This window comes from Cydia pomonella, chromosome 13 (assembly GCF_033807575.1).
Source record: "Cydia pomonella isolate Wapato2018A chromosome 13, ilCydPomo1, whole genome shotgun sequence".
Lineage (NCBI taxonomy): Eukaryota > Metazoa > Arthropoda > Insecta > Lepidoptera > Tortricidae > Cydia > Cydia pomonella.
Window position 1 is genome coordinate 21,696,561 of NC_084715.1, and position 19,294 is coordinate 21,715,854.

Sequence of the window (19,294 nt, forward strand, 5' to 3'; positions counted from 1 at the left end):
TGCCGAACCTTTTTATAGTAATCGAGAATTTTCTATAAGAACATGTATTATTACAGAATACAGAATACAGATCTTTATTGGTAAAAGAAAATTTTACAGGACACATTTTACATATGTAATTTACTATAAATGTTCATTAAATAATTGAATTATTTCATAACATTTATTTTTTATATATCAACACCTTTTTCATCTATATCAAATCCCTAGAATGTGCCCCGAGTTTTGATAAGGAGTGAAGATAGAAATGTTGTCGCGTAGAGCAATGGCGGAAAGAAACATTATTACAATAATAATCAATCTTGCTGTATGGTTAAAGGCTACAATAGTACCAATTTAGAAAAAAAATCTATTAATAATCAATTAATCAGTCTATATTATCATTTTACTTACGCCATAAATAACATACACCCATTATACGCTAACGGTGCCATATAGTACCATATTTTGTATAGCAACATAGAAATGATAAAGCTTTAAGGGGGTCCCTAACGCCAATGACCTTCGATCTGAATACCTTAGTTTTCTAATGTTTTTAGTAGATAATAATATTAACAGCAACGGCTGTAAGCAATATAGTATCCCATATTTACTTCAAAGTACATTATCTTCGAGATATTTGGCATCAAAGTTGAAGAATTTTAGGCCAAAAAACTGGTTTTCTGGCCACAACTTTTTTATTAAATAATTTAAAATTTAACTCTCTGACAAAAGTTTTTAGAGACGTCAAATTCGAACCCAAATATGTAGATCTCATATATGTAAGATCCTTCATAGCAATCTAGTTACGAAAATAGTGTTTGTTTAGACAATGTTTATAAAAATTATAAAAAAATAAGTATTAATTTCTTTCGAAATCCGGTAGACAAAAATGGAGATACAAAATTAAAGAACCCATAGCCGTTTGTGTTATAATCCTATCTGTAGTTCAAATAAAGGAGTAACGACTCAAAACTCGCCAAAAGTCAATGAAAACCGCGGGGAGCGATGTCTACACTCACCCTTACCTAGCTGCTGGACGAGAGAGGGGACGGACGCGCGGGAGGAGCACATATGACTTTTTGCATATCATTACGAACCCATCTACGGCACGATCAAGCGCTGCCTTGTACTTAACATTTTAACATACTTACCAAATTCTGTTATATATACAATTTTGTGGAAGCTGACTATACTTATATCTACTGTGAACCGTCTAATTCATTGACGAGCCCCGAATTGTCGAACAAACGGTTGTTAAATGATCTAAAATGACTGCAAGAACAATATACTAGAATATTTTCTAATTCAGAGGCCTAAAATAATTCTGTTTATAATGGGTAAACGTAAACGAGCTCTAGGTGGGTACCATCCCGTTACCTAATAGACGATATCAAATATAGTAAAGTAGTAAGCTATTTATATAATTATGTGTATAGGGATATAATATATATTATATCCCCAAATTTGGTGGAGTTCAGGACGTTCAGGTACCGAGTAAATTTCACGTCGACCAATTTTTTCATTTATTTGGGCTTACGTCATGACCAAAACACACACAGAGACAAATAAACGCACATAATTAAAATATAATTTCAGCTAGGGACAGTTTTACTATGGTAGAGTCACTATAAGCCGAACTTTTGGCTCTATGAGCTGTAGATTCTGTGAGAAATAATCCAAATACTGCATCGACAAAAATATCCACATTACTGTCGAATCTGCTCACAAATTTCTGAAGAATCTGTTGAGACACGCGACCTGTCGGACATACGAAAGCATAGACATCATGCTTCCATAATAAACAAAGTAAGGTTTTGTTAATGTCTTATGAAAGTGATAAGAGCGAGTTGTCATGCGTGTATCATATTGTAAGTGATCTGGGAGCTCGAATGAACTATGACCCGGCGTTCGAAGGTATAAAAATGGTGCTGCTAATTCTGCTTTATCATTTGATATTTGGCGTCTACTTGGGGCCATCGAGCTAGTTTATTAGAAGACACTACTGTTTTTGGTACGTAATCGAATTTCAAGAGAAAATGTATGTAAAATTATAACATAATTATGTCATTATTATTATGTGTCGTGGCATCACTGAATTGGCCCTACGGCAGACCAGCGCTGGTTGAATAGCTAGCATTATGCTGAGTTGGGTCCATTTCGTGATACGCACTTAATGTTCTGGTTCTCTGCTTTTGTTGTCTGTACATGTTCGTACATGTTTGTGACTCTTCTTCCTCGCGTTGTCCCGGCATTTTGCCACGGCTCATGGGAGCCTGGGGTCCGCTTGACAACTAATCCCAAGCTTTGGCGTAGGCGTGTGACTGTCATGAATAAATGTCTTTTATCTTAATCTTACCTTCAAGTAGACAAGAGTACCGCTGATAAAAACAAAATAGTACATTGTGCAACGAGGGGGGTAAGTGAAACTTTGGATACGAGAGGTAATTGGTGGATTGGGAATTAAATACCCAAGTTTGCAATATTCTTACCCCCGGAGTTATACACAATGTTTTTCATCTCACTTGCAAAGAAAAAACTAAATTTTAACCAAAATAATTCTTAAATGACATATCAAACATTCGTCCGCCATTTTGTAATTTTATGACAGCCTAAGCATCGAAGGCACAGACTTATTCGGCATTCAGCCACAATTAAATTAATCAAATTAAATAATTTTAAACATAAACAAAAGTATTAAATTATAAACGTCAGTATTTTAAAAGTAAAACTTATTTATGCTACTTGGTTTGTGAATAGGTGACATCATTCAATAAAAATATTATAACTCCCTAGGGAGTTATAACATGTTTTTCACACTCGATAACTCCCGCGGGAACAATATAGGCCTTTGTCCTTCAGTAGACCTGCATGAAATAATATATTTTTCTAGCAAGTGTGATGAAAAATATATTGTGTACTGTTTTGTAAAGACTATTAATAGTACAGACAAAAGATTTAATTTGTGTTTGTGACCCATGTCGTACCTTACCACAGTGACAAACAACATGAAAGTCGCTAGATAAGAGACCTCATACTATTGTTACTGTGACGAGGTACCAAATGGGTCTCAAATTAAATCTTTTGACTATACATTGTGCAACGAGGGGGGTAAGTGAAATATCGGAACGAGGGTGTTAAAGACCCGAGCTTGCAATATTATTACCCCTGGAGATACACACAATGTTTTTCATCGCAATTGCGAAGAAAAAACTAAATTTTAAGTGAAATGATTTTAATACGGTGTCATTTCAAACATTCGTCCGCCATATTGTCATTTTTTGACAGTTAGGCATTGAAGGCACAGACTCATCCTTCATTTTGCCACGATTAAAAACTGTATAATGCAACGTAAAAGAAACCACCGCGCGGTGTAATAATATTAGTCATACGTGTTATACTTGATGCGGCCGGTATCGTAGGAACCCGCCTTGCCCCGCGCGCGCGCAGCCCGCACGGTCGCCCGCGCCTGGCCTTTATAAGGCACAGCGCGGCCCCGGCTCGCGCAGTTTGTCTCGCGCAGCGATCCGATCACATTGACATGGGACGGAGTAGCTGACTTGACGAGCAAAGCATCGCGACCGCCCGGTGTTGCTTCCGTAGCACGGTACAGTGCCGGTCAGCCGCGACGTACTTATCTAACTGCTAGGACGTACACGTTGTACTTAGGAGTAGTTGCGCTAATCGATACTTCCGTAGCACGGGATATCTTTTTGGCATTGCACTACGTTTCGTATGCTTGTTAGGTTAAGTAAACCGTAAGTTGTAAGATTTAGTTAGTCTCTTTTGTTATGTTGTGCCTTTAAATAGTTTCATACGCTAAGTTCTAGTTTGCCGCTTATTTGTTAAAGTTAAAATCTTAACGTAAACTCTGTTGACTTGTTTTGCATATGTTTGATTTTCTAAACGCTTAGCATTATTTTAGTTTCGCTTGCTCTGAACTATTATTTTTCATTGTAAGCTTTTAGTTTTCTTAAACGTTGTTATTTCTTACTTTTAGTACTAGCTTGCCGTACTGTTTTGATAACATTTACTGTGATACATTCATTTCATTTCTTTTAGTTTTGTAATTTCTTAGTTTTAGCTAACGCTTATCATACTGTTCCTGTAATATTTACTGTGGTGCGATTTTCTTAACAATAAACGTCTCGAACTCTGCCGTGGTGGTTTCTATATTCGAACCTGCATTATAACTGTGTATTTTTTAAACGGCTATTAAATTAAACAAATTAAATATTTATTAACATACACAAAAAATATTGCGTCAGAATTTTAAAAGTAAAACTCATTGATATCTACTTGTTCGTATAAATTAGTGACAATTAAAAAAAAAAACCTTAACTCACTCGTGAGTTAATAACTTTTTTTTCACAATCCATAACTCCCGCGGAGACAATATAGGCATTTATTCTTCAGTATATCTGCGTGGAATAAGATCTTTTTCGAGTAAGTGTGTTGAAAAGATTATTATTTTCTTTAATAATACTAACGGATTTCTAGCCTAGTCGGTAGTGACCCTGCCTGACAAGCAGGAGGTTCCGGGTTCACATCTTGGTAAGGACATTTATTTTCATCACACTTGTTCGAAGATATAGATAATAGACTATCGTACAATATTTCACTTACCTCCCTCGTTGCACAATGTACTATTGTTTGTTAATCTAATCACATACGTTTGTTCGTGAGTTGTGGATGTTTCTATGTATTCAAGTATTTATTTGTATCTACATATCTATTTGGCCGGTTTGGCCTAGTGGGTAGTGACCCTGCCTACGAAGCTGATGGTCCCGGGTTCAAATCCTGGTAAGGGCATGTATTTGTGTGATGAGCATGGATATTTGTTCCTGAGTCATGGGTGTTTTCTATGTATCTAAGTATTTATAGATATTTATATATTATATATATCGTTGTCTAAGTACCCTCAACACAAGCCTTATTGAGCTTACTGTGGGACTTAGTCAATTTGTGTAATAATGTCCTATAATATTAATCTATTATAATTATATGTATCTATATCCTCGTCTAGTAGCCACAGAATCAGAATCAGAATCAGAATCAGAAATTTATTGGTAAAATTCAACATTTTACATGTCATTTTTTCTTAACCTACCGCAACCTTATTGGGTTTACTATGAGACTTGGTCGATGTGTGCAAGATTATCCAATAATACTATTAGAAGTATTAGAACAAATTAAATTATTTTCAGAAAATATTTTTATTTGTTTTTATTTCAAGTAGATACACTACTATATAAATTATAAACTGAAATAAATGTCATATACTATTACCTACTAAGAAAAAGTGACCAAGACTCCAGTGCCGGCTTATTATACGCCTTCAGTAAGAAATGCATATACTTGGAAAAATTCGACCATGCCGCCGTGACCCCGGTGGCCGAGTGGCTCAGGCACCTGCACCTGCCGCGATAGCAGAGGACGCTGGTTCGATTCCAGCCTGGGGCACTGGAGGCCTTGGTTATGGTTACTTTGTCTTAGTATAACTAACTGCTTTGGCTCAGCGATCCAAAAAGAATCTTGGCCTCCGAAACGAGAGAACGCCACCTGTCCCGATCCAGCGCGATGTCTTAGTATATGAAATTTATTTCAGTTTGTCCAATAATATTTAATTTAATTTTATTTTTTATTTTATTTTAGTATATGGAAAACCAACAGCGCTATATATATCTAGAACTTCCAATAGAATTACAGAGCCAATTACAGGTTCTCACTTATAAAAATACAATAAATTATAAAAAGTTTTTGCCCATCTTAATTTACACATACAGTTCCTACAGCATAAGAACAGATCTATATATATATATATATATATATGATTCATTTTTACAAAAAATAAATTAAAAAAAGAAAAAGTAGTTAAATCCTGTGAGTACATATTCAACAATGCACCGAGCCTTGTCCTGCGCCAGAATTATTGTCACCCATGAAGTGTCTAATTAATTTATTTTTTATTACTGCTATGCTATCATTATATATGTCGATATCACAATTTATAGAAACTTTATTTAAACTCATGCCTGCCCTGCATATGAAATTTCCTATACCTAGTAGTAGCTTGGTAATTACTAAACTATTAACTGACAATTTTCAGACGCACAATGCCGCAGCCGCTGGCATGGCTCGTACTCTTGATGTTGCTCGGTGTGTCACAGCTGGAAGCGGAAAAAAATTACTGCGATGAAGATAAAACTAATAGCACTAAGCTTGAAGGTAATATGCAGACTATTTATATAAAATAAAATTAAATGCTGTCTAGTTGTCTTAAGCTATTAGCTTAACCGCCTACTGCGTGTCTGATGTTTTTGCTGAGGGCAGCTAATGGGTAAAAGTAAGAAACTGCGTTTCTTAGAAGATAGACGTTTGACTAGAGTTCAATTAAGGAATAAGTTTTTGGCAAAAAATACATTTTTGGTACAAGATCTTATCGCTGACTGTACTTTTCTTTACACAGGAAACTAATACTTTTCGAGTCAATTCTGACATACCCAAACACAATTAGTTTGCGTTGTTTTATCACAGAGTTCCCATGGCCACCTCCTGTTTCCATCATCACATCACCTCCTTTTAATTTAATAATAATGACATTCAATCTTTTTTTAATCTCTCATACATAACCGGGAATCGAACCTGGTCAATTTTTATGTAATCGCGTGTATATTAAGTGCGTATCACGAAATGGATCCGGTCCGGATCCGGTGATTTTTACCGGATCCGGCAGCTCCTGAAAAGTGCCGGATCCGGCCGGATTACCGGATCCGCCGGACTGGATTGCAATCCCTACGCATGTTAAATAATTAATAAAATGCATGCACGTTATAACAAAACAAACTATATTTTTTAAGTGACAAGTGTCAATACAGCAACAACCATTGCTAAGTAATGTTATGGAGTGTGGAATTAAGAAGAGTGACATCTCTTATGGTAGAACTGTTGCAAAAGTGTCCAGCTGACGGCTATAAATAATAGTTCCAAATCTCTCCAGAGTAGCGCTAGAGTAGCTAAGAACCTAGGCGTTATTGACGGAGTGAAGTGCGCTGTCTATGATTTGATTTTTTTGTTCAAGTATTCTTGGTATTGTAGCGCCACCTATTTAAGGTTTTTTGATGACACTTTTTGGTACATGGAGATTTCTTTCCTTCCTCCACCTTCCATAAGTAATGTGTATGACGAAGTCGTGAGACTGAAGGTTGGTCTATGGGAGCGCAAAACACTGGTTCTTTGTGTCACTTCTGTACGTAGTAATAATAGTTCAATGTTTATTAGAGCTAAATGCTCCTTGAAATTCCTAAAACTGACCATTTCTAATGAGGTTGGCTGCTCTTCTCAAAATTTTACTGACCTGAAAAAAATATTTACAGACAATTCCACATTCGACTACATAGTGGTGGGTGCGGGCGGCGGCGGCGCGCCGGCGGCGGCGCGGCTCGCGCTCGCCGGTGCTGATGTGTTGCTTGTGGACGCCGGAGGCGACCCAAACTTCCTTACTAAGGTCAGGTTCAGAAACGAGACATTTTAAAGACAGTTTCAGCTTTGACTTGGATTAATTAATGAAGAGTCGGAGGCGGCAGTTAAGGCGGAGGCAGCGCGCCAGTAGTTGCGCGGCTCGTACTCGGCGGCGCCGATGTGCATTATACGGAGGCGACCCAAGCCTCTTTACCAAGGTCAGGGGGCCTACCGCGAAAACCGAAATTCGCAAATTGCGGGGATCTTTCTCTTTTACTCTCACTAACACGTAACACAGACAGAGAAAAATGCCCGCAATTGACGAATTTCGATTTTCCCGGTAGCCGCCCAGATGCCTTGAGACGAGACGTTTCTAGACAATTCCACATTCAACTACTTAGTGGTGGGTGCGGGCGGCGGCGCGGCTTGCGCTCGGCGACGCCGATATATTGCTCGTGGATGTCGGAGGCGACCCCAGTCACTTTACCGAGGTTAGAGGAAGACTAGTACGGTCAAATTAACTCAAATTTCACTAAAGTCAGGAACTAATTCTAAGGACTAATAAAATCACTACGGATTGTTTTGTATGGGCTAAAAATCGAACTTTATACAATCGTTACTAAATTCACCCCCCCGGAAAGGGGTGAAATCGGCTGAAAATAATGTAATGGTTATAACTAAGAAGAGAAAAAAGGTGTACTCGGTGTAATTTGGCGTACGTTTTACAACACTTATATCTAAATTCGCACGTGTTATTTATGTTAATTTAAGCTACGGAACAGGTTAAAAAAAAAACAACATTAAAAAAAATCTATTTTGGCCATTGCGGGTCTGGGGAAAGTAATGTACTCGGTGCAAATTGAGTAAATAATTAGAAAAAATATCTAAATCCAATGTCAAATTCGCACCATGGTGCGACACCCGGAAAGTAGTTTTTCATGTTTTACTGTCGTTCTACTTCGGGGGAAATTTTAATACTATTGGAAATTGATGCAATCATATTCATTTGATTTTGTTTACATTCGCACCCCATAAAAAATTGGCATTTTTATACGGAACATGCAGTTTTGTAATCAAGTACCAAAAACGTAGAGCAATAAATACACAGAAGCGACAAGCGCGTGATTAGTGGCAAGAGAAGGAACGCGCGTAGATGCACCGACGAAGCACGGCTCTTGAGGCACGAGTAGTGGCATGTACTGCAAAAATAGTAGGTTTTCTGAGTATGCAGACAGACAGTCAACAAATTAAATACAGGTACGCTCAATGTTTGTTAAATTCGAAAAATCGCGTTTTTCCATATACTTACGAAAACGTTAGACTACTTAGTTCACTCAATGATTGTTTAAAAAAATAGTTCCGTTTTAATGCCAGAAGAAAGATTTGTGCTCGTTGCCCGTCAAAAGTGTCAAACAAGCTGTCTCGGAACAATCGCTGCGCGTAGGGTTTGAGATCCGGATATCCGGATATCGGGTCATAAGATCCGGATATACGGATCCGTTAAATATGGTTATTGACCTATAACCGGAACAATTTTCTAATGAAATTTATGAATAATTTCATACCATTTTGTCATTTAAATATAGTTTTTTCATATATTTAATCAATTCAAATACTAACAGCACATCAATTTTGATAGGTACATCATGTCACGCAGTAACTTTATACAATGAATGCGAATGTTGCTTAATGCAAACATTAGATCATTGGATATCCTGATGACTTGGGGCTATAGGCTCAAAACAAAAGCAACCTGAAGGCCAAGGCTAGGATAGTAGAGTAGGAAGGAGAGAAAATTGGTCTGATAATCAACCACTAGAATATCTCCAAATGAATAGGGCTAAGATGGTCGGCTCTTTATCATTTGTCATGAAGGGCATAGTGACAAGTGATAAAAATAGAACCATGCTGCCACCGCAGATCGAAAAGAAAAGACCTACCTAAAGTAATCGGGAAGAGGAGATAGATGTTCGAATCCAAAATGCCCTAAGATGCTCAGCAGCGCTTCGCCGAGTTCTAGTGTCCAAGCTGATCAGTAGACTGTCCATGATTCAAGTCTATAAGACAATAATTAGATTTTGATGAATGACATCGGTAAGTATTACACTTGGACTCTGAATCAGAAAAAAAAGAACAAGTTCTTAGTGAAGAAGACGAAATTCTGGCGGAATATTCTGGGACCTATCAGAGATGAAGATAGAGAAGATGAAAGCGTAGGAAAAATAGGGAGCTAGAGTAGCTAGTTGCGGCACCCAATATAATTAGCGAGATTATAGCCGCACGACTTCGCAGGTCACTTGGAGTGGACGGGAGAGAATCGGGCTGTGATAAGATATACCGCAGGAGCGATGTAGCCCTAAAACGCCCTCGGAGTATCCAACTAGCGTGGAGTGGTGCAGAATAGAGCAGAGTGACGTTGTTCTTGTGTCAAAGGCCAAGATTCTTTTTGGGTCACTTCATAGTTAGTATTTCATGACGAATGAACACGAGGTGAGGCATTGGATGTATTTCCAACTATGCACCAGCTAATCCAGATATATACCCTCCTTATTAAGTACGGTTTTAGAGATAACATTATGTTAGCTATTATAGTAATCAAGTAATCATTTAAAATTAGTTGGGGTGATATCATTGTATTAAAACATAGTTAAAAACGTTATTTCTGTGTTATCTAAATCAGTTTATTCGGATATTTATTTTGGTGGATATTCGAATAATTAGAATATCACAATATTCTAATTGCAAACCCTACATATAACTTCCCAGTAGGGACACAAATAGGTAATGTAAATACTGCGAGGAGGATCTTGTTTAGGAAAAACCAGAGCGATCGAGTATATTCCTTCAACAGGATGCTCTCCTACAGCATATAAAAAGGGCTTAACAGACCCACATTGGGACCAATTTACCTGAATAGCGACCCACAAATGCTAGATTCTTGCTACTAGGCTTGGCGAAAGAAAAATGATGGACCAGCGTACACCTCTGCAAGGAGCTATTGTCTTGCAAGTGCAAAGAACGCTGTACAGGGTGTGGGTGAGTAAAACACGGATTTAAATACACTATGTTTTGCGCATGCGAAGGTGCATGCTCTGGGACAAAATAATACGTAAAAAAATAAATATTTTTGTTTAATTAGTGTGTAACTTTAACTAGCTAGATCCGGAGTAAACTACAATAAAACGATCTCAGTATTCTTAATTTTGATAATAATACTTTTATCGAAAATATTACTTTACTATAAATATCGTTCAGCAAGTTACCTTTACTTAAACATCATTTGCCTTGCAAATTGTATTGAAACAGCCATCCGACTCTTGGTGGTGTCATCCAGTATGGAACAAAAATAGTGTAATTTGCTTGTTTATAAACCGATTTTCAAAAGTTTAATGGAATTTTATAGCTTATTAATGTAGCATTAATATCTTGATACAATGTCTTCCTGTAAAGTTACTAGTAAAGTTGATGAAAACAAAGAACGGATTTTTTTTCGGGAAAATTTAAATAAAACTTAAAATTTCTCACAAATTATGGTATTTACAAGGTTAAATGTATAAACGATATTGTAGCGCATTTAATTTTGCTTTTTATGACACCCCACACAAGCTTACATGTGATATACTTGCTGTGGTATACGCAATATTCTGAACACGGCACCGGCCATTTTGATGACGTCATAACTGGTGACTTAACCACGTTAGAAACTGTCTCCCGATGGTTTTTTAGTCAGAATAACATGCTTAACAACATACTAAAATATGATGCTGGTTTCATCAAAGGCACCTTTTGGGCCCTATATGACCATAAGGGAAGCGACTTCATACCTACTCGTATAATATTTTTTTATACAATCAAACACATTTGAATAAGTAGTCGATAAAGCAGTCAAACACCGATAGATTATTAATATGTTGTAACATGACATCACTATTTTTGATCTCACATAGACAATTTACGCACAAACTTGCATTTCATTTTTGGTCGCACTTTTGAAGTTTGACAGTCGTTCTTGATATCCTATTTCTATGTATCCGGATCCGAAAAATTGTCGGATATTGCAAACCCTAGCTGCGCGCTGCGCTATCTCCCCGCCCCGCGCGCCCCGCGCCGCGTGCTGCCAACCACCTTCGCTTGCAGTTCGTTGCGATTAATTCTATTTACTTTTTGACAAACTTCCGGTAAAAAAAATCTATTTTTTATTTAGTGCAAATGTAGTGTCTTTAGATAAGTACCGTTTTTAAAATTTTCACGTCTCTCTTAATTTCCCCCGAAGCACAATGTACAAAATAATTAAAAATACATGTTCCATAATTTGCCCAGGCGTGCAAAGTTAACTGAATGTTTATAATGCTTTAAAAAGCTTAACTTGAGATTGCACCAACCGACTGACTTATCCTCGAGCCGCAATCGAAAAAAAAAATTTTTTTAGGGTATCATACATTGCACATCTATTTAATTAAGATATACTATGCACCAAGGTGTTCTCTATACACTACTTAGCTTGAACCTAATAGCTTTTAATTTACTCCAAAATTACGGCACTTTATAGTTTATACCTAAAATTTAACGGTCTTCCGTACATAATAGAAACGGTGCAACTCGGGGGAAACAATCTAGTTGCGCCATCTAACAAATCCAAAAAAAGCACGACTACACGACTTACTTCCATACTTTTTCTTAACTTGACTATACTAGACGTCTTCAGATTATTGTCGTCTAGCCTACTTAGTTAGGTCTGAAGTTTTGTCACAAAAGTTTTGACTGATAAAATATGATACAAAGCTTTTAATACAAAAAGTTTGCTACGATTTGAAAGCTTGTTTTATACTGATCAAAACGTAATATAATAAGTTTAAAATTGAGATCGCGTCTTTATTTACTATTTGTTTACTTTGGGATTGTCGTTAGACGCGAATACGTGGCTGGATTGTGAAAAATAATATTTTACAACAGGGAGTAAAATCACATTAATAAAATAGATACAATCGTGTATTGTATGAAATCAGGTTTGTTTGTGTTTATTTGTATGGTCATTGAATTGTAATAATTTATTAGAACGTTATTTTATTACTAGTATTTAGATCTCCGACAAGTCTTTCTCAAGAAACGGCCAAGCCACATATTTTGACTAAGGTGTAGAGTTTGTGAAGTTAGGGCTTTGTAGAGTTAAAAGCTGGGCTCTATAAGAGATCTGATAACATTTTGACAGTGCGAGCCTTATAGTTTAGTCTTGGAAACATTTTACATGAAATGTTTTTGACGGGGTTTCAGATTTTTTTAGGGTTCCGTAGCGTGTTAAAATATATATATATTTATCATGTGTACATACCTAATATATACTTTTTATTTTGAACCTAAACTTTCTTTATGCTTTTAAACAAGGCTTTATAACTCAATTGGCCCAGTATACTTGTGTATAGTACACATGTTATGTCCTGAACTTGGTCTGCAGTCTACGCAGGTGGGCTACTCTGCGTTCGATACAGTGATAATAACTTCAATTACTTGATGGCTATTTGTTTACCCAAATAAATGTAATCTTGTACATATTCTAGTTGAGTAGTGTTGACGTTGATGGGTATTTTTATAGAGTTAGTCATGATTTCAGTCTTCTTGGCATTTAACTCTAATCCTATTTCTTGGCTGACTTTGAGAAGTTCGCAAACCATTTTTTCCAGTTGTACTGCTGTTTCTGAGAAGAGAACGATATCGTCGGCGAATCTCAAATTGCTCAGACAAACACCTTTTATGTTTAAACCTCTCTGTTTCCAGTCAAGTTTTTTCATAATACTTTCAAGAACAGTAATGAAAATTCTAGGCGAGAGCGGATCTCCCTGCCTGACTCCTCTGCAGATTTTGATTTCAGAGCCTTTAGTTTCCATTTTTACACTTTTGTTATAAATATCTTTTATACTCCTAAGCTCTATAGTCTCACACGGTACGCCACATTCATATAAAGCTGTCGACATGCTTTTGTGAGATATGGAATCGAACGCTTTCGTATAGTCGATAAAAGCTAAGTAGAGCGGACTTTGGTGTTCTTTTTTTTATGGTAGAGGAGGCAAACGAGCCGACAGATCACCTGATGGTAAGCGATTACCGCCGCCCATGGACACCTGCAACACCAGAGGTTGCCGGCCTTTAAGATGGGAGTACGCTCTTTTCTTGAAGGTTTGAAGGTCGTATCGGTCCGGAAATACCGCAGGTTCTTCATATTTCTCTATGATTTGCTCTAGCGCATGGATGTGATCCGTTGTCGAAAAGCTTTTTCTAAAGCTAGCTTGTTCTGGTGGTTGGTGTTTTTCAGTGTATTTTGCTAGGCGTTCTTCGAGACAAGAGGCAAATAATTTATACATATTCGGTTGCAAGCCGATAGGTCTGTAATTATTTATGTTAGCTGGATCTCCCTTATGGTACAACAATATTATATCTGACTTTGCCCAGTCGGTGGGTATTTTTTTATCATTTAGGATTTTGTTAAACAAGTTTGTTAAGTGAGGGGCTAGCAGAAACTTGCCTATTTTTATTGCCTCGTTCGGAATACCGTCCGGTCCATGACTTTTGTCATATTTTAGCCTATCAAATTCAGAATCAGAGAATCTGTCTAAAGTTGTCGAGTCATGGATGATGGGTTCATTTTTCTCTTGGTTGTTATCTTGCGATGAGTAGAGGTTTTTATAAAACGATGTGGCAGTCTCTATTATTTTTGATCTTGAGAAAGTCTTTTTGTTGGTAGAGTTTTCATTGAGGCAAGGAATCCATTTTTTGGTATTTTCCAGCGCTTTGTAACCTTTTTTCAAGCTGCCATTTGAGATAAGGTGGTTTTCAAGTATTTTTATTCTATATTCTTGATTTTTTTTCTTAATAAGTCTATGTATATGCTTATATAAGTAACTGCGCTCCTCCTTTTCCTCTTTTGTCAGTATTTTCTTGGTTGTTAGTTCATGTCTTCTTGCTATTAGTTGCTTTAAGGTTGCCTCACGCTACACAGGGGCAGGGCCGGGCCGGAGCTTCCGGCGCTTCGTTTTCTATGGAAAGCATTACGTCATCACCGGAGCTCTGTAGTGGCCCGGTGCGGGCTCGGAGCGGAGACTAGCCGGTCATGCTATGAGCAAAAATCGGACTTCCCGGAGCCTCCGGGCCACCCGGTGACTCAATTCTTCCTTTCGGGTGATATTCCACTAGTCTAAGATCTTTGTCCAATGTGCATTGCGTCTCACTCTCTCATTACGCAAAATGTCAAGATATCTTCCGTAATAATATTATGTTTTATTGATGGTTCATTTTGAGTGCAGTTAAGGCTCTCTAATATACACTTTTTGATAATGTTGTAAAAAGACTCTACATCTTCGCATTTGTCTAAATTGGCAGTGTTCGTTGTTTTGCTTAAAGTTTGAAGGAAATTTTGTTTATCTTCCGGTGTAATTAATTTCGATTTTGTATTTCTGTAATTAGCTCTACTTTTCCTTAGCTTTGCCATAATGATTGTGCTTCTTACAAATCGATGATCGCTCGGGAATGATAGTCTATTTAATATTTCAAAAATAGTGTCATTTTCTTTATGATTAGTCAATATGTAGTCTATTTGACTTTTCCGTTTTTTTGGGGATAACCATGTCCACATGTTTTTCTTTTTTTTTAAAGAGGCTATTTAGAATAAACAGGTTATTTTCTCAGCAAAACTGTAGAAGCATTTCGCCTCTATTGTCTCTTTTCCCGTAGAAGTAATTACCAAGGATTCTTTCTTCTCCAGCCAGACGTTGTCCGACGCGCGCGTTGAAATCTCCCAGTATAATTTGATGTTTGTGGCATTGTCGACGTGCTATTTGGAGTTGATTGTAAAATTCGTTTATTTGTTGTTCGGTTGATTCTGCAGTTGGCGCGTAGACCTGAACTAAGGTTTAAAATACATATTCTTTCTGTTAAAGCGATAAAGCTCTTAATGTTTAATTTATACTTCTTCTTTATAAGAAATCCGACTCCATAATAACCTTTGGTCTCGCCATACGAGCAGAATAGATGCTCATCATCCTTGTTCCCTAATTATGTGTACATAATTAACTAATATTTTACCTCAATTAATACGTCAGTATTAGCTTTCGAAAACACGTAACTAAATATAAATAAAGAAACTTATGCCTTTCGCCTTGCTTATATCTCTCGGAATCACATCAAAATAGTTACTTTTGCACGTGCAAAACGGTCAACGGCCTGTGATGCTGACAACTAAACAAAATGATAGATGATAATTGCCTGTATGGAAAAGAAAAGAAGAGATTTTTTTTTATGAGGTAGTTCTCGACAATCCAATGTTCTCCTTCCTCCTCTACTTATAACACAAGTTTTACTGAGTGTACTCCTTGGGACTAGGTCGATATGTGTAAGATAACATTTATTTACTACATATCATCAACAATCTTTCAATTCCTTTACAGATTCCTGGATTGGCTACTGTGCTGATGGGATCCGACATAGATTGGGCGTACCCGACTATTTCCAATAATGTTTCGTGCCTATCGTCGCAGCAGCAACAGTGCCGCTTCAGCCGCGGCAAGTGCCTCGGCGGTTCGACTAGTATCAATTACATGATGTACACGCGAGGCAATCGACGCGACTACGATGATCTTGGCATCAAAGGTTGGTCCTGGCAAGATCTCAAGCCCTATTTCCTTAAGTACGAAGGCTTGCAAGACTTGGATAAGTTACCAGCCACTTCTATACCCTATCACAACACCAATGGAACTATGAAAATAGAATTCTTCGGTGACTCCGGAAACTCTTGGCATTCCAGAATAGTACAAGGTTTTCAGGCTCTTAATATTTCTTTTAATCCCGATGTTAACGCTGAGTCGGAAATCGGAGTGACGCAAGTTATTGGGTACGTGTACGAAGGCGAGCGCATGAGCACGGTGCGCGGTTACTTGGCTCGCGACGACGTCAAGAGAGTGTTGAAGGTCGCGAAGGACACGCATTGTACCGGTGTCATCTTTGACGACAACAATAACGCGACAGGAATCAGGGTTATGACAAGGGAAGGGTCGAAAAAGCGGATTCTTCGACTATACGCAAACAAAGAAGTAATTCTTTCAGCGGGAACAATTGGGACTGCTCAAATCTTGATGCTTTCCGGTATAGGACCGGCAGCTCATTTAAATACTCTAGATATTCCTGTGCGTGCTGATCTACCCGTAGGCGATAACCTCAGCGATCAAGTGTTGCCTGTGATATACATCCCTGTTTCTCGGGGACTCGATGCGGCTGGAATAAATCCTTTCAGAGCTCGAGACAGTATAGACGATTTATTACAGTGGTGTGCATCGCGCACGGGACCGTTTGCGTCCAACGGAGTTACCGACATCACTTTGTTACTCAACTCTCGCTGCTACGACGTTGACCAGCGCAAACTGATCAAAAATACCTCTGACTGCGAGCTTCCTTCACTTCAAATGGTCCATTCATTCATAGGGCAAAATATGATACCTGGCTTCGAGGGCGTAGTTCAAAATACGACAGGTTTTAACATGGATATTATCCTACAGCTTAGCGCCGTAAATACGAACCAGGCCATAATTGTGGCCACACCCGTCGTGCTTCGACCATACTCTCGCGGTACTATCCGTCTGGCCAGTACTGATCCTTTAAACTATCCTGCTATTTTCCCGAATTTTTTATCGGACGAGAGGGACGTCGAAGAGATCCTGCGCAGCATTACGATCCTGGAGCATCTGGTAGAAACGCCGGAGTACGTGGCGTACAACGCGTCTATCCTGCACTTGAAGCTGCCAGGCTGTCCTGAGTATTCGGCAGACCGTGAGGGGTACTGGACTTGCTACATCAGGCACTTGACGTACTCGGTATTCCACGCGGTGGGCACCGCGCGGCTGGGGGCGGTGGTGGACGAGCAGCTGCGCGTGCGCGGGGTGACGCGCCTGCGCGTAGCCGACCTGAGCGTGCTGCCGGAGCTGCCTCGCGGCAACACCGCCGCCGCCGCGATAGCCATTGGAGAGCGCGTCGCCGATTTCATACTGAAAGGACCCAAATAAGAAGTATGATATTATTCCGCGCAACATGAGCTCGTCTAACATGTTCAAACACCGGATTGTAAGGCTCAACCACGGCATGCATATATTTTACAGGTTCAATAAAATAAAGAGGAAATAACTTGTCTAGTTCATTTCATTTATTCAGTCACAATTTATATTGTATATATTATGTAAATACACGTTATAATTAAAAATTAAACTTAATATGATGCAACTATAACAATGATTTACAAGACTTACATTATATTTAGAAATATGGGTAGGTCAGAATAATTAATTAATGTCAAATAGCACAATACCATACTATGTGGTTTAAGAACCTAGAAATATAAGAGAAAGTCATATACTTACAGACGAACTGAATATAGGTTTAGTTATTATCATTAATAAAGTCCTGGGCAGAATAATAGGATTTTCTTAAAAGAAACGCTGTATGCATTCAAAATATTTTTTTTTCTGTCCGAGGTTAGCATCAGATTATACTTACCATTTTATTTTTTCCATAAAGAAATCAATCACACTTTCACACCGGGTTCCAGATGATTTAACTGATCAATTGGTTTTTAAAGTAGACTTAAAAATACCTAAAGGCTCAAATTACTACTCTCGTGCCCTGTCCGGAATCTGTTTTTGAGTGATTTAGGATTTAGGATCACTAATTTAGTGGCAAATACTTAAACTGGATGATATTTCCTATCACTGAGCAGATTCACTATTAACTTCATTGTGGTAAATAACTCGAGATCGATGTTTAAATTTCGTCCGAGCGCGCGAGTACAATTTCGTCCGAGCGCGCGAGTACAATTTCGTCGGCAAAAGAGAAGTACTAATTGGTAAGTATATATATTGTCAACAAATCTTTTATAGGGGGCACTGTAAGTTAATTGAAAATGTTTCCGTCGTAATATTATTACATATATATTGACATTGACATTTACACAATGCAATTTGGATATTATTCTATAATATATTTTAACAAATATTAAAGAATGCACAAAAATCTGTTAACGGTTTTTAGGGTTCCGTAGTCAACGGGTGCGTCATGAAACGTATACGCACTTTTGGTATAATTTTACTTTACAAACGTTCATAACGTATAATAACGTTAAGTATAATGTACGAATTGTCTATTTTCAAAAAGTATAAGCTCATAATGATATAACATACATAAAATATATCATTGTTTCGCCTAACGAGCATAAGAAATAATTCCGTTTGAAATAATCTACATTTAGTATACATATCAAAATGTCGAATAACATTTTAAATAATATTTGAATATAAAGCAGCAGAGCGTGTAGATACTGTCACGGAAGAGTGTTGTTTGACAGGAGTATAGATAGGTGCGACGACGAGCGAAGCGAGGAGGAGCGTGTTAGGTGAACTGCGAGCTAATTGAACCGACTTATTTTTTTGGAGAATTGTAAGGCGTTTATTAGTATATTACTTTTTTAGATTATTATTGGTAATGTTTGTTATATATTTTTAAAGTTATATTAATTCAACATTATATTACATGAATTTTATCATAAATGATAGTATACTTACAGGGTATTATTGATTATGAAATTATAATTTTCGTTGTTATTCGTTATAATCGTTATTCTTAGTGAATGTTATACTTTTAAATATTATACTATTAGAGTTTATATGTTCTATGGAATATACCATAAGTACATATACGTTTCATTACTTACCCGTAGTCAACTAGGAACCCTTATAGTTTCGCCATGTCCGTCTGTCTGTCTGTCTGTCTGTCCGAGGCTTTGCTCCGTGGTCGTTAGTGCTAGAAAGCTGAAATTTGGCAAAGA

General features: G+C 37.6%; 1 protein-coding gene across 2 annotated transcripts; it reads left to right on the plus strand.

Moving 5' to 3' along the window:
• Nucleotides 1-1,583: 1,583 nt before the first annotated feature.
• On the plus strand, nt 1,584-17,605 carry LOC133524516 (ecdysone oxidase-like). Of its 2 annotated transcripts, XM_061860595.1 has the most exons (4): nt 1,584-3,737; nt 6,089-6,207; nt 7,356-7,486; nt 15,876-17,605. In XM_061860595.1, the coding sequence occupies exons 1-4, from the start codon at nt 3,715-3,717 to the stop codon at nt 17,481-17,483; spliced, it is 1,881 nt and encodes a 626-aa protein (XP_061716579.1). In that variant the 5' UTR covers nt 1,584-3,714; the 3' UTR covers nt 17,484-17,605. The 2 variants fall into 2 exon arrangements, with proteins under 2 accessions (XP_061716579.1, XP_061716577.1); XM_061860593.1 differs by lacking the exons at nt 1,584-3,737; nt 6,089-6,207 and having other exon boundaries at nt 6,675-7,486.
• The last annotated feature ends 1,689 nt before the right edge of the window (nt 17,606-19,294 follow it).

What these genes read in the sequence shown, in the direction of transcription:
- LOC133524516 (XM_061860593.1), top strand. Translation starts at nt 7,118, where the DNA reads ATGGAGATTTCTTTCCTTCCTCCACCTTCCATAAGTAATGTGTATGAC. An exon ending in ACCCAAACTTCCTTACTAAG is followed by an intron (nt 7,487 to 15,875) that starts GTCAGGTTCAGA and finishes ATTCCTTTACAG; the next exon opens with ATTCCTGGATTGGCTACTGT.